The sequence below is a fragment of the Alosa pseudoharengus genome, unplaced genomic scaffold (genome assembly GCF_046254945.1).
Source record: "Alosa pseudoharengus isolate Yale_2024_CS ecotype anadromous, Long Island Sound unplaced genomic scaffold, YU_APseudo_1.1 YU_APseudo_1.1_scf_2, whole genome shotgun sequence".
Taxonomy (NCBI): Eukaryota; Metazoa; Chordata; class Actinopteri; order Clupeiformes; family Clupeidae; genus Alosa; species Alosa pseudoharengus.
In genome coordinates, this window is record NW_027468663.1 from 53,489,669 (window position 1) to 53,504,668 (window position 15,000).

Sequence of the window (15,000 nt, forward strand, 5' to 3'; positions counted from 1 at the left end):
TAATCCTGTACGCACTGTGCGTAAAATTTTTTCACGGCTTTATTTATGAAATCATTCAATATTAGCCTACAACAATAAAACAAACAACAGCTAGCCTATATTTATTGTCTCGTGTAATCTGAATATTGGCATTATTCCGAATAAAACCGGAATATATAGGTATGTTCCCCTAATTTGAGTCAGAGCCGCTTGCTCTGTAAAGGTATTTCTGTCCTTCCCAAACTGCATTAAAATAGTGTGCTTAGCAACCAGAATTTAAAAAAAATTCTCGGGAGAGAAATCTCCCTCATCCCAGAACTTTTAAAAAGCCTAAAACACACCTATAAGCCCACGTAACCTACAGCCAGTGTTACAAAAGTTAGACGCTTTATGCGGTAGGCTATTTGATAAGGGATGACATGGGTAGGTTGACGTGATTAAGAGGGGCTTTCTGTTCCAGTTTACGTAAAGGTTTTTCTTAGGCTCAATAAGGAGAGGCCCATGTTAGGCTAGCCTACATTTACCAAAAGCGCAAATTTTGTAAATAAGGTCGGGAAACTTCCAAGGCATACCTTGGAATACAACCCTAGCGGTGCCCCTGCAAGTGTTAACTAGAGATAACACATGAGTTAGAGATAACACACAAGTGTTAACTAGAGATAACACACAAGTGTTAACTAGAGATAACACAGAAGTATTAACTAGAGATAACACAAGAGTTAGGGATAACACACAAGAGTTAAGGAGTTAACTAGAGATAACACACAACAGTTAACTAGAGATAACACACAACAGTTAACTAGAGATAACACGAAGGACACAAAAGAGTTAACTAAAGGAAAAGAGTTGCAGCCAGCACTAAATACCACCCCACCCCACCCCTCTCCAACACCACCCCACCCCACCCCTCTCCAACACCACCCCATCTGATAGAGCAGCAGTATAAGGGGACCCATAGGTGAGAGAGAGGACAGAAACAAACTAGCTCCCAGCATAATCCATCACGGGAGCAGTTAGCACAACTAATACATCTGAGATGGACAGAGGTGAGAGAGAGAGAGAGAGAGAGAATAAAGGGAAGTAAAAGGAGTTAGACAGAAATAAAGTGGGTAGATGGAAGAAGGGGAGATGTGGCAAAACAAAAAGAGATCTTTTGTCCAAGAACAGTGACTTCCCCTGTGCTTTTGAATGGTGGCAGGTTGAGTGCACCTATTTGACAAGCAGTAGGGTGAGAAAACATTAAGCAGGAACACTCTCTTGCTTTCTTTGTCTGTGACACACACAGACACACACACACACACACACACACACACACACACACAGGAAAATGGATCACAGAATAAAAGCGGCCGGTCACTTTAGCCGTAATGTGTTTGCATCTGTTCATTACTCTTTGCTTCTTGGGTAAGACTCTACCTTTGTGAGATGCTAGTGATGGACTGCCCACTGGCTCCCAGCATCACTTAAAAGCACACTATTAAAACACACACACACACACTCACACACACACACACACTCACACACACTCACACACACACACACACTTACTCACTCACTCACTCACTCACTCATTCACACTCTCTCTCTCTCTTCTCTTTCTCTCTCTCTTTCTCTCTCTCTCATATAAATCTCCTTTAGCTTAATTGAGCTCTTAATTGATATGAAATGTCTTGTTTTTGCATTTGCTCATGAGACAGGAGAAAAGCCACACATACTCCCACGCTTTACTTTCAGGTTAGAGGCGTTCATTAGAAACATGACGGCAGCTTTTAATGCAGCACTGTTCTGCTAATGCACACACACACACACACACACACACACACACACACACACACACACACACACACACACATGCATACATACACACACACATACACACACATACATACATACACACACACACACACACACACACACACACATACACACACACACACACACCATGTGTGGGAGAGAAGGAGCAAGTCAACAATCCCAGCTCTCCTACACCTGGGCCTGACATGTCTCACCTCAGGACCTGTGGGAACACAACTCTGGTCTGTGTTGTTGTAGAGCTGTACTCACACTTATGCGACCCTTCTGTTTGAAGATGAACCAGAGGGTATTGTCCTGTCAATACAGACTGTACGTGCCCCATCCAATCACACAACACTATATTTTATATTTTAGCAATACTAAAATAAAACATATCAAATGTGTTACGGCATGTCAGTGGTATGAACTGAACTGTGAAAGATATATATTTTGCTTACATAGTTGATGTAGGTAGTATTTTTGTATGGCACCGATGGGGTCAGTGGGCTCTAGCAGTTCATTAGAGTCCCATCACCCTGGAGGCTGCATGTGTGTGTGTGCGTGTCTGCACGTGTGAGTGTGTGTGTCGTGTCTCTTGTTAAATTCACGGACTAATTGTCCAATTTTCTTCCCTCTTTCTCTCTCTCTCACACAGGAGACAAAAATTGATTGTGTTCGAGTGGCCAGCAAAGGTAAGAGCAACAACATCATGCACAAACACAACCTGAAGTGTGTTCAGAACGGCAAACATTCGCGAACGCTTACAAACAATTGCCCTAATTTGTTTTGAGTTTGTCAGTGAATACTCACAAACAGCCTGATTGGACCAAGGGACATTGGACCTAAGGCTACCATGGATATCAAACAATTTGCCATTTCTACACAAATGCATTCACATTATACAGTTAAAGGAAATCCTGTTTGCCTCAAAGGTTTGACTCTGTTAAAGAATAGCCCCTCTGTTTCGTCTCGATCCCTCACGCCTGTTAAGAGTCAGAACAACATGAGACACCATCTTCCCCCATACAGGAGCTAAGCTAATCACCCCATACTAGAGCTAAGCTAACGATTAACAACATCTCACCCCATACTGGAGCTAAGCTAATCACCCCATACTGGAGCTAAGGTAACGATTAACAACATGAGAAAACCATCTCACCTCATACTGGAGCTAAGCTAACAATTAACAACATGAGACACCATCTCACCCCATAGCCTACTGGAGCTAAGCTAATCACCCCATACTGGAGCTAAGCTAACAATTAACAACATGAGACACCATCTCACCCCATACTGGCGCTAAGCTAACAATTAACAACATGAGAAAACCATCTCACCCCATACTGGAGCTAAGCTAACAATTAACTAACAGTTCAGTCTGATCTGGTCTGCCAGTTCAGCTAAAATGTTTCAAGCACTGAAGCACATTTGCAGAAAACTGGACTAACCCCTGCAGAGCATGTCATGTGTTTAAAAGTACTTTGAAAGCGGATACGTGCCAGTTCAGGGTTGGAGCTGCTAGTGAGTGACCAGAGGCCTACATGTGTCCATTAAGCAGAGAAGAGTAGCTCTTGAAGCTCACCTTTTCTGCTTCTCTTTATATCTAGTTCTGTAAACCCCCCCCCCCTCTCTCTCTCTCTCTCTCTCTCTCTCTCTATATATATATATATATATATATATATATATATATATATATACACATATATATCTCTATTTCTTCATATTGCTCTCTCTCTCTCACTCACACCCTCTGTATCCCTCTCTTCTCTCTCTCAGCTGCTATCCTGCTGACTCAACTCACTACTCCATATCTGCGTGTGGCTCCTGCGGCCGGTGACAGCCAGCTAACAGGTCAGATGCTCTCACTCACACACTCACTCACACACTCACACACTCACTCACCGGCCTCTGTGTATGCATCTGTGTGTGTTCTGACTGATCCAGCATTTATCAACCAGGCTAGCTGCATGTCTCTCTGTGTGTGTGTTAGTGTGTGTGTGTGTGTGTGTGTGTGTGTGCATATGTGTGTGTGTGTGTGTGTGTGCGTATGTGTGTGTGTGTGTGTGTGTGTGTGCGTGTGTGTGTGTGTGTGTGTGTGTGTGTGTGTGTGTGTGTGCGTATGTGTGTGTATGTGTGTGTGCGTGTGTGCGTGAGTGCGTGCGTGCGTGTGTGTGTGTTAGCTGGAACTCAGACTGTATTCCAAACTGTATCAGTGTTTTGCCTTTGACTTCCCCTAATCTTGGCATGTTGTCTCTATCGCTCACCACCTCAGCAGTGTCAGGAGAATGACACCAATGCAGCTTATTCCTATAGCCTATTCCTGTAGCCTATTCAGCCTATTCCTGTAGCCTATTCCTGCATCCTATTCCTGCAGCCTGTTCCTGTAGCCTATTCAGCCTATTCCTGTAGCCTATTCCTGCTGCCTATTCCTGCAGCCTATTCCTGTAGCCTATTCCTGCTTCCTATTCCTGTAGCCTATGCAGTCTGTTCCTGGCCACTGCTTTGTAAAGGGTGCAATTGAAAAGAAGGCATGCAATAATCCATACCGACATCACAGTGGAGTGTAAAAACTATCTTAAAAGTCTTAAAAGACAAAGTTCTTGTGTATATACACACAAGCATACAACTGCAAATTCAGTAAATATCCTCCACACACACATCACGATATATGCACACACAGCGCAGCCAGGCATGCTGTGGTGGAATTTGCTGTGTTGTGACTGGCCAAATTGCAGGAGGTCTCATATCCTTGGGGACGGCAAGCTCACTGGCTCACTCAAGGCAATTCCAGCCCTACAAAAGTAAACACACAGAGAAGCACACACACAGACTGTCCCTTTTTTTCACACACACACACACACACACACACACACACACACACACACACACACACACACAGAGAGAAACACACACACACAGAGAAACACACACAGAGAGAAACACAACACACACACAGAGAAACACACACACAGAGAGAAACACACACACACACAGAGAAACAGACACACACACACACACACACACACACACACACACACAGAGAAACACAGCCGCCTGGCTCAGTGTGGAATGCTCAGGGGAGGGTCTGCTCAGCAGCTCATTCAGGCTGATTCCATCTCTCCATTTGTCATCACAGACGTCTGTCGCCATGGGAGCAGGATGCATTTACAGGTGTCCGCTCACCAAACCTGCACATCGGCCTCCTCTGGAGAGAACTAGAGAGAGAGAATAAGAGAGGAGGGGAGAAAGAGAGAGAGAGAATAGGATAGAGGAGAGGAGAAAGAGAGAGGGAATACGATGGGGGGGGAATAAGATAGAGGGGGGGAGAAAAAGAGAGAGGAAATAAGATAGAGGAGGGGAGAAAGAGAGAGAGACTTATCAGCAGGGAAAGTCCCTCAGGAGTGTGTTGAGCAGTGTGCTGCCATGTATTCAGGGTGACATTGTTCTGGGTCATCTGCTCCTGAAACACAGTGTGGATATTAACAGTGGCCCTCATGTCCAGTGTGGTGGACCAAAGCGCCTCAGCATCCACAGACAGAGACGGAGACAGCACAGGCCCTCGACATGTCCACTCTGAGCACAGGCCCTCGTCATGTCCACTCTGAGCACAGGCCCTCGTCATGTCCACTCTGAGCACAGGCCCTCGTCATGTCCACTCTGAGCACAGGCCCTCGTCATCTCCACTCTGAGCACAGGTCCTCGTCATGTCCAGCGTGATGTTCCATAGGAGCCCATAGCGCCTCAGCATCCACAGACAGAGACACAGACAGAGACACAGACAGAGACACAGACAGAGACACAGACAGCACAGAGCATCTGCATAGGGCTGCATGCAGACTGGCACTCGGATTCTTTTTTCTTGCCGTTGATGAACAACAGAACTTTAGAACAGTTCAGTTCTAATGCCTCTCATCAGAACAGTTCAGTTCATGACTCCTTAGAACAGCTCAGTTCTATAGAATGACTCCTTAGAACAGTTCAGATCTATAGAATGCCTCTCATCAGAACAGTTCAGTTCTATAGAATGACTCCTTAGAACAGTTCAGTTCTATAGAATGACTCCTTAGTACAGCTCAGTTCTATAGAATGCCTCTCAGCTGACCTTTGACCCCCTGACCTCACCCACAGGTGCGGCCACCCACAAACCAGACGCTGTGGAACCAGAGAAGCAGACGGACCACACGGTGAAGATCGCCGGGGTCATCGCCGGGATCCTGCTCTTCGTCATCATCTTCCTCGGCGTGGTGCTCCTCATGAAGAAGAGGTAAGGCACGGACACGCTGGCCAACGGAGAGGGAGGAAGCTGCAGCTCAGAGCACTCAGTGCTCCTCAAACCTGCCTCTACTCATTTGGCTCCTCAAACCTGCCTCTACTCATTTGGCTCCTCAAACCTGCCTCTACTCATTTGGCTTTTGGATTGTTTACTAAAGGCCAATTAAAAAGCTACAATTAGAAGGGCAATTCCACAGAAAATTTACTTTTTGTCACATCCATAACGCCAGTGAAATGCCTTGGCTTTTGTATGATGTGAATGATAACATTCATTGTTTGTGCATTTTTTCTCATGTACATTCAGCCAAAAATAGCAAATGCTCAAATTTCATGTAATCATTCACATCATACCATACTATCACATTTTATTGGCGTTATGGATGTTACAAAAAACGTAATTTTTCATGGAATTGCCCAGAATCAAAAATGTAAAAGATATATTTTGAAAAAGTATGATATGTATACCTAAAGTTTTTATTTATGTAATTTCAAAGCATTGAAATAGCAGAGAAATACTTTTTGGGAGTTTAAATAGATAGTACCTCAGGGATTGGTCCAAATCAAGAGAAATGCTTTTGGGAAGTTTGAATGGATACCTCAGGGATTGGTCAGAGTTTGAGTGGATACCTCAGGGATTGGTCAGAGTTTAAGTGGATACCTCTGGGATTGGTCCAAATCAAATGTGAAATGACTCCTCAGTGTCTACATCGCCTGTGTGTTAAATTGGTAACCTAATCTACAGTAGGTCCAGATACCCACCAAGGAGCCCATGTTAAACCTCCCATCGACACCTACCGCCTACCACCCAGCACTTGCTCATGCTGCACACACACACACACACACACACACACACACACACACACACACACACACACACACACACACACACACACATCCACCGCCCACCACCCAGTACTTGCTCTGGCTGCACACACACAAACAGATTCTCCTTATCAGCAGCTCTGACAGTTAAAAGTCCCTCTTTGAAAAAACTCTGCATTTCTTCTGAGAGACGTCAGAGAGTTTCTGCTTGTATCTGTGTGTGTGTGTGTGTGTGTGTGTGTGTGTGTGTGTGTGTGTGTGTGTGTGTGTGTGTGTATCAATAGCTTTGGTGAAGTGCGTGTGTGAGGTGGTCAGCTATCCATAATACAGTTCCAAGGCTGTTCTCTGCTCTATACGAGCCTGCAGCCACTCTGTCTTGTGCTTGTACAGCTGAATTATGAATGTAATTATGCTGATAAGCTCTATTAAAACACAGTTTACAGCGGAGGAGAGCGGACTGCCATTAAACATTCATCCAACTGCCCCACTCAGTCTTGTCACCTCTTTGGAAAAAAAATGCAGATAAGAGTCACGTAGAAAATGAGTGATTCTAGTCAGGACAGTTGTAGCTGCAGGCACTCTGCTCCTCTCCTGCTCTTCCTCACCACGCTCTTCCTCTCCTGCTCTTCCTCACAGCCAGAGGGGACTGCGTTTGCAGACATAAGTAATGAAGCGCGACACACACTGCACAGCTGGAGAGGAATTAGGATGAGCAAACACTCACACACACACACGTGAACTTGGGCAGGCGTGTGGAGAGTGGAGATGAAAGCACTTCTTCTCTTTTCTTCTTCTTGCCGTCTCAGACTGTCTCAGGCTGTCTCTTTGCGGCGTCTTTAATTCGGTGCGTGGGGACTCATAATTCCCAAAGTCTGATTGACAGGTATATGTAATTACCACCATGCACCCGTCCCTTTTAATTGAATCCTCGTTCAATACGCCTTAATCAAATGAAAAGGTGTGATTGAATCCGTGGCATCTATTTGGTTTAATTTGTGGCATTAAATCCGGATGGAGCTCCGTGGTAGGACATACTAATGCCTGTGTTACAGCAGAGCGACCTGGCTGCCTAGATTACATTACTCCTCTGTCTGAGCTCATAGATGGAGAGATAACACAATGAAATGAAAGATATCTGCTATGTGTGTGTGTGTGTGTGTGTGGGTGGGTGTATAACTAAACTGTAGTAGGTTAATGTAACAGACACACAGTTGATGTATGATCTCCAGGGGATTTTGGACAGCATTTCATGTTTAGTTTATGTCAAATGTAACTCTGATAGCCTGTCTGTTTGTGGGGTTATGAACAAATATCAGGACCCAGGGTGTGATGTGCTGGGCCATTCAAATCAGGCTTTAGTCATATTCTCCTTAAAGAAGTAAGCCACGGTGTGTGTGTGTTTGTGTGTGTGTGTGTGTGTGTGTGTGTGTGTGTGTGTGTGTTTGTGTGTGTGTGTGTGTGTGTGAGTGTGTGTGTGTGTGTGTGAGTGGGCAAAGGGGAGGCCACTGTGCGTGATACAGATTTGAACTGTGCCTTACATAAACATGAGAACACACACATGGGTGTGCACACATAGACCCCATCATCAGAAGAGCAGTAGTTACCTCGATCGCTCCTGTTCTTAGCCATCATATCTGCTTTTGTTCATCTTTTTCAATCTTTTTTACTCAGAACATTAATATTTTTTCCTTTTTTTTTCCTTTTTCCCTCCTCCCCTTGTCATCCCATCCCCCGCCCCCCCTCACTGCTTGTTCTCGTCACCACCCCCCCGGCAGAAGACACTATCAGTCCTACACTTACTACCTGTAAGTAGAACACTTTGTCCAATCTCACTCTCCATTCTGTGCCGTATCTGCTGATCCAGGGACAGTTGTGGCCCAGTTGTGGCCCAGATCTCCGCCGGATCCGATCCAGGCTCGATCTGTCCCAAGGTCAGCTGTTCTCTAGGCTGCTGGCCTTCAGAGCTGAGCTGCTGCGGCTGCTGCTTTAGCATTAGCGCTAGTGTTAGCACGACGGAGCTGCTGCGGCTGCTGCTTTAGCGTTAGCGCTAGTGTTAGCACGACGGAGCTGCTGCGGCTGCTGCTTTAGCGTTAGCGCTAGTGTTAGCGCGACGGAGCTGCTGCGGCTGCTGGTTTAGCGTTAGCGCGACGGAGCTGCTGCGGCTACTGCTTTAGCGTTAGCGCTAGTGTTAGCACGACGGAGCTGCTGCGGCTGCTGCTTTAGCATTAGCGCTAGTGTTAGCACAACGGATAGCAATGGCGTTTGCCCTTGGGCACACAGCAGCAGGCAGGCTGCTCCCTGCCAAAGAGAAAAGGAGACGTCGCTATTCAATTCAACATTCATCATTCTAATCAAATATTCTATTTATTATTGAAATGTGTCATGGACACTGATCAAGGGCGAGCTATTCTGAAAAGAGTGAAGAGAGAGAGAGATAAAAAATCAATGGGGCTTAATGCACTTTTAACTGGATGTGAATATGATCCAATGATTTTATATCAGTCCGTTTGTCAAAGATTCTGAAAGGCCTGCCTACTTACAGTCAATTGGCCTTTTTCAAAGCAGACCTTGAGAGGCAGGCAGTCATGGAGCATTATTTATTAGGCCTTCATTGAGATACAGCAGCACACAGTATAAACAGTCAGGCCCCAAGAGCAGGCCTGGGTTAAGCATGCGGTCCCTCACTCCAGCAGGCCAGAGCAGGCCTGGGTTAAGCATGCGTTCCCTCACCCCCTCTCCTCTCCTAGCCTGGTGCCCAGCTCCTGGTGTTCCCTGGGTCTCACCCTCCAAGCATAAACACAGCACTCTGCTTCCATTGTCATCTCAAATCATCTCACCCGTCTCCCCCTGCATGCTATATCTCTGTTGTTTGCATGAGAGCGCGCCATGGCAACCTGTTTTGGTGGTGAAGGTCGCAAAGGCTGCAGCATCTAGATAAAATACATGTACGCAACATAGCAGTGTTTCCTGTCCGAACCACCTCCCACCCCCCCACCCCCCACGGAACTGACAACTGACACTTCGCTGCAACACAAACAATTATATGTATTCACCTCTATTCACACACAATGAAGCATTATTTTCAGTTGTGATTGAGCTGTATATTTGGAGAATCTACAACAGGTCTGCACAATGAATTTTGAAAGGCAACTGCGACTATTGTACGTCTGCCCCATTTCTGATACCGTGGGGGAAGAAAATTAAACCGTGGGGGGCCGCCACTACCAAATCAACATAGAGGAAACACTGAGTAGCTTGGAGGAGTATGTGGAGTTAAGAGTCCAGGAAATATCAGAGAAAAACAAACTGTTCAGTTGGGAATAGATTCTGAGGGCCAGATGTACGTACATTTGCGAACGTAGCATTATCAGTGCTATGGACAAAGCACAGATAGCGAATGCTGTAATACGTGGTATTTATCAAACTTTCCCTTCATCGGGTAATCTGCGCCTTTCTCCACCTTTCTCCGCCGCCTACCGCAAAGTACGAACGTCCACAACTGAACACCACATACTGTACATACAAGCGCAGTTGATTGAAGTTAACTGATGACAACATTAAAATGAATCAAACGTTTAGCGATCATGAAATAATACAATACATGATAAGATGTCAACAAACAGGGAGATAATGAAGATAAGTTCTATATAGTTCTACTCAAACTACTTGTGCGCGTAGGCTATGGAAGATTGGTCAAATCTAGCATGTAGGAAAGTTTAAGTGGATTATGTGAAAGTGAAAGTAAGACGTTTGAAAGGCCAACGAAAGTTAAGGTTGCTTTTGATATAGTACAAAGACGCAAAACTGGCGATTCTGTTGTCTTTGAAAGATTATCTTAGTGACGCATTTAACCACAATTTGGATTAACACCTGCTTTTACAAGGTGGAGATGAAATCTTGAATTTCCCCTTGGGGATCAATAAAGTATCTATCTATCTATCTATCTATCTATCTATCTATCTATCTATCTAGATATTTAGGCGAAACGCCTGAAGTGGGTGCAAAAGCGTTGTATTTTTCTTTCTCTTCCTTTAGATCAAGGGCCTTGAAACAGAATTGTGTTAGAGCCCATGTAACATGTGAGAAGTGTTGCCTTTGGACAGATTTCAGAGGCAATGTGTGAGAAGTGTTAGCAATTGTTGTTGTTGTTGAAATGGGCTCTTTCATCCATGACTTCTGTCATTAGTTTGATCTTCATGCATTGTTTGACTTTTGCCATGAATCCCACAGGGTCTTTTAACAAGCACATAACAGTCACTGTCACTCACTGCAGGGTCCCTGCGTTCTGAGTTTGGATCAGCGAGTCTGTTTCTATCAGGCCATTGTGTTTTGTTTTTGAAATGATGACACAGATAAAACCTTTTTGACATTCCCAACTGTAAGCACCTGGAGGGTATATACAATATATCTAAATATATAAATAACAAAACACAGCTTGAAGGGTATATACAATATATATAACACAGCTTGAAGGCCTTGTATTGTATATGTCGTCATGGGTGAATTCCCGCCTGAAAGATTTCCAGTTGTCATACATTTTTAATTGTCATTACAAGTTGTCATACATAGTGATATATAGCACTAACATGGAGGGTATATAACACTACACGGCACAGCAGCTAGAAGGCCATGGCTACATTTGAGGGCTATCTAATACAGTGGGAGCAGCTAGGAGGCCATGGCTTCATTTGAGGGCTATCTAATACAGTGGGAGCAGCTAGGAGGCCATGGCTACATTTGAGGGCTATCTAATACAGTGGGAGCAGCTAGACTCTTATTTGGCACAAGGGGAAACACACAGGACCAGGTTACATGAGGTCATCTGAGTCCTCCTGCTGTCAGTCAACCAATCATATCTGGCTCTTGAGCCCAGGAACCCAAGACAAGACAGAGGCACAGGCTGTCTCCCTAGTCGCACAATATGTACAGAATGATTGGCAGATGCACTAGAGATCGGTCCCTACCCTCCAACAGCTCTACCTAGACAACATGTCAAGGAGAGGAAGTGAGAATAACAAAAAGTCTTCTAGAAGATGGGCTGCTGGGAGTTGCTTTTTTGTCATGTCATCAATAACAAGGACAGCCAGTAAGCTCCAATCGCCAACTCTGTCAGTGTTTGCCAATAAGGAAGCAAAAAAAGGAGCTGCTCTCTATGGAGGCCATCAAGATGCTTAAACCCTGACAGAAAAAAAAAGACAGAGAGAGAGATATGAGTGTAAGAATTGCAGAGAGATAGAGTGGGTGTGTGCTTGAAGCTCTCAAGCTTCCCTGTTGTTTCAGTCAGTGCCACTGCTTACATTTCTTCCATCTGCAAGACACTACGACACACACTGACTGGCCTCAGTAGAGCAGAAAAAAGGAGAATGCATCTCTCCACCAGCCTCCTCCCCATCCACTCATCATCTCCTCCTCAAATCCTCCCACCTCCTCCTCATCTCCTCACCACCTCATCACCTCCTCCTCATCTCCTCCCATCTCCTCATATCTCCTCCCACCTCCTCACCACCTCCTCCCCATATCCTCATCTCCTCCTCTTCTCTTCCTCATCTCCTCCTCATCTCCTCTCCACCTCCTTCCCACCTCCTCCCCATATCTTCATCACCTCCTCATCACCTCCTCCTCATCTCCTCCCATCTCCTCCCACCTCCTCACCACCTCCTCCCCATATCCCCATCACCTCCTCATCTCCTCCTCTTCTCTTCCGCATCTCCTCCTCATCTCCTCTCCACCTCCTTCCCACCTCCTTCTAATCTCCTTCCCACCTCCTCCCCACCTCCTCCTCATCTCCTCCCATCTCCTCATCACCTCCTCTCCACCTCACCACCTCCTCATCTCCTCCCACCTCCTCATCACCTCCCATCTCCTTCCCATCTCCTTTCACCTCCTCCCCACCTCCTCCTCATCTCCTCCCACCTCCTCATCACCTCCCCACCTTCTCCCCTCCTCCTCACCACCTCTTCCCCATGTCCTGCCATTGTCCTTTGCAGGATGATAAATGAGCAGACAGCAGCGTTGCTCTTTAGCTTTTGGCTGGTGAACAGGAGCGAGAAAATGAGGGAGAGAGGGAGGAGGAGAGAGGGAGAGAGAGGAAGAGAGAGAGAATGGGGGGGAGAGGGAGAGAGGGAGGAGGAGAAAGGGGGAGAGAGGAAGAGAGAGATAATAGGGGGGAGAGGGAGAGAGGGAGGAGGAGAGAGGGGGAGAGAGGAAGAGAGAGAGAATGGGGGGAGAGGGAGAGAGAGGGAGGAGGAGGAAGGGGGAGAGAGGAAGAGAGGGGGGGGGGGGTGCAGTATGTGTCTGCCCACAGCTCAAACACCTCCCTTCATTAAAGGCTACATGCCTAGAGTGGAGCAGCGTGCTGGAATCTCACTAATTGGAACAAGTCGAGCACATTTGTTTCAGTAACGGGGGCAGCATTCTGATGAAGAACAGAACAGATAGAGGAAGGAGGGGAAGGGAGGGAGGGAGACAGAGAGAGAGAGGCAAGGAGGGAGAGAGAGAGAGAGAGAGAGAGAGAGAGGGAGGAGAATGAGGAGGTGAGCGCCAGAAAGTGAGTAAACAGGGACCTGCAGATATCTCTGGCTCTGCAGCTGCTAACACGATCGTCTGTCACCGAGCTGTCACCACCTTACTAAAATCACTAGCACACACACACACACACACACACACACACACAGAGAGAGAGAAAGACGCACAAGTACTCATTCCTAATCTCATCAGCTCTTGTCTATGTTGGCCTGTTATGTCACTCTAGTGCTCCATAGTCTTTTTAGTGGTGATCTCAGTTATGTCACTCCCCCTCTCCATTTATCTTCTCTACTCTCCTCTTCTCTTCCTCTACTCTTCTCTTTTTCTTCTGTTCTTCTCTTCTCTTCTTTTCTTCTGTTCTTTTCTTCTCATCACTCCTCTTCTCTTCTTTTCTATTCTCTCCTCTTCTCTTCTCTTTTCTTCTCCTCTTCTATTCTCTTTTCCCTTATTTTCTTCTCTTTTCTCTCCTCTTCTCTTCCTCTACTAACTATCCTCCCTCTCCTCTCTACTGTCACCGTTTCATCATCTTATTCAGTCCTCTCTAATCTCTCACATCTCTACTGCACTCCTCTCCAGGCCCCTTTCCATCCCTCCCTCCCTCCCTCCTGTCCTCTCCCCTTCTCTCTCCATCCCTCCCTCCCTCCCTCCTCTCCATCCCTCCCTCCTGTCCTCTCCCCTTCTCTCTCTCCCTCCCTCCTCCTGAAGATGCTTATTGGTGTCTTGATCTTTTAATGTGCTGTTTAGAGGTGCTTGGACACCAGTGCAGAGCTGAAGGCACTCACTCACTACAAGACTCCAGTATGCTCCCAGGTAGGGAGCAGATATAACAGAGGTCGTAATTGGTCCACCGCTCACGGCCCTCGAACCCGCCACCTCAACATACACCGGCATGGGAGTCGAACGCCCTAACCACTAAGCTAAAAGCCCAGGCTTCCAACTCAGCGGTTAGAAGCGTTCTTAAGGTTAGGGGTGTGAGGATTTACATGGGCAACTAGCATGCTAGCTCAGTTCGCCTCCGTTACACAGATGCGGTGGCCACAGCAGTAGCAGCCCATAGTGAACTGGCTGCAGCCAGCACAGCCTTTTGAAGTGTCTCAGTTCACTTAGTGTGGGGATGAGACATTGTGCAGACACGTGTGCTTTGCATTTAGAGGTCCAGGATGTTCACTGTTCCACTTAATCCAGCCGGTTTCTGGCAAGGGGAGGTGACGTGGTTTTGACTGGAAATCTGTAGGAGGTGGAAGCAGTCAGGGGTCTCAGTCTCTTCCCATTAGGTGTGTTGTGCAGAGGGATCAGCTGAGAGACTGCTGTGTGATTGAGCTGAGAATAGCACAAGCCCTGGAACTAGTGCCATATTGCCTGCCCTCCGTCTCCGTTTCTCCTCATTATGTTCCACCTCTTTATACCATTCTCATGTTCCACCTCTTTATACCATTCTCATGTTCCACCTCTTTATACCATTCTCATGTTCCACCTCTTTATACCATTCTCATGTTCCACCTCTTTATACCATTCTCATGTTCCACCTCTTTATACCATTCTCATGTTCCACCTCTTTATATAATTCTCATGTTCCACCTCTTTATATAATTCTCATGTTCCACCCCT

General features: G+C 46.2%; 1 protein-coding gene across 1 annotated transcript in view; it reads left to right on the forward strand.

Moving 5' to 3' along the window:
- Positions 1-15,000, forward strand: part of LOC143134832 (receptor-type tyrosine-protein phosphatase mu-like) — a 173,619-nt gene that overhangs the window by 104,583 nt on the left and 54,036 nt on the right. Inside the window, exons 13-14 of the mRNA XM_076295513.1 lie at positions 2,429-2,465; positions 5,902-6,037. Of these exons, the coding sequence (XP_076151628.1) occupies positions 2,429-2,465; positions 5,902-6,037 (173 nt within the window). The remainder of the gene's footprint in view (positions 1-2,428; positions 2,466-5,901; positions 6,038-15,000) is intronic.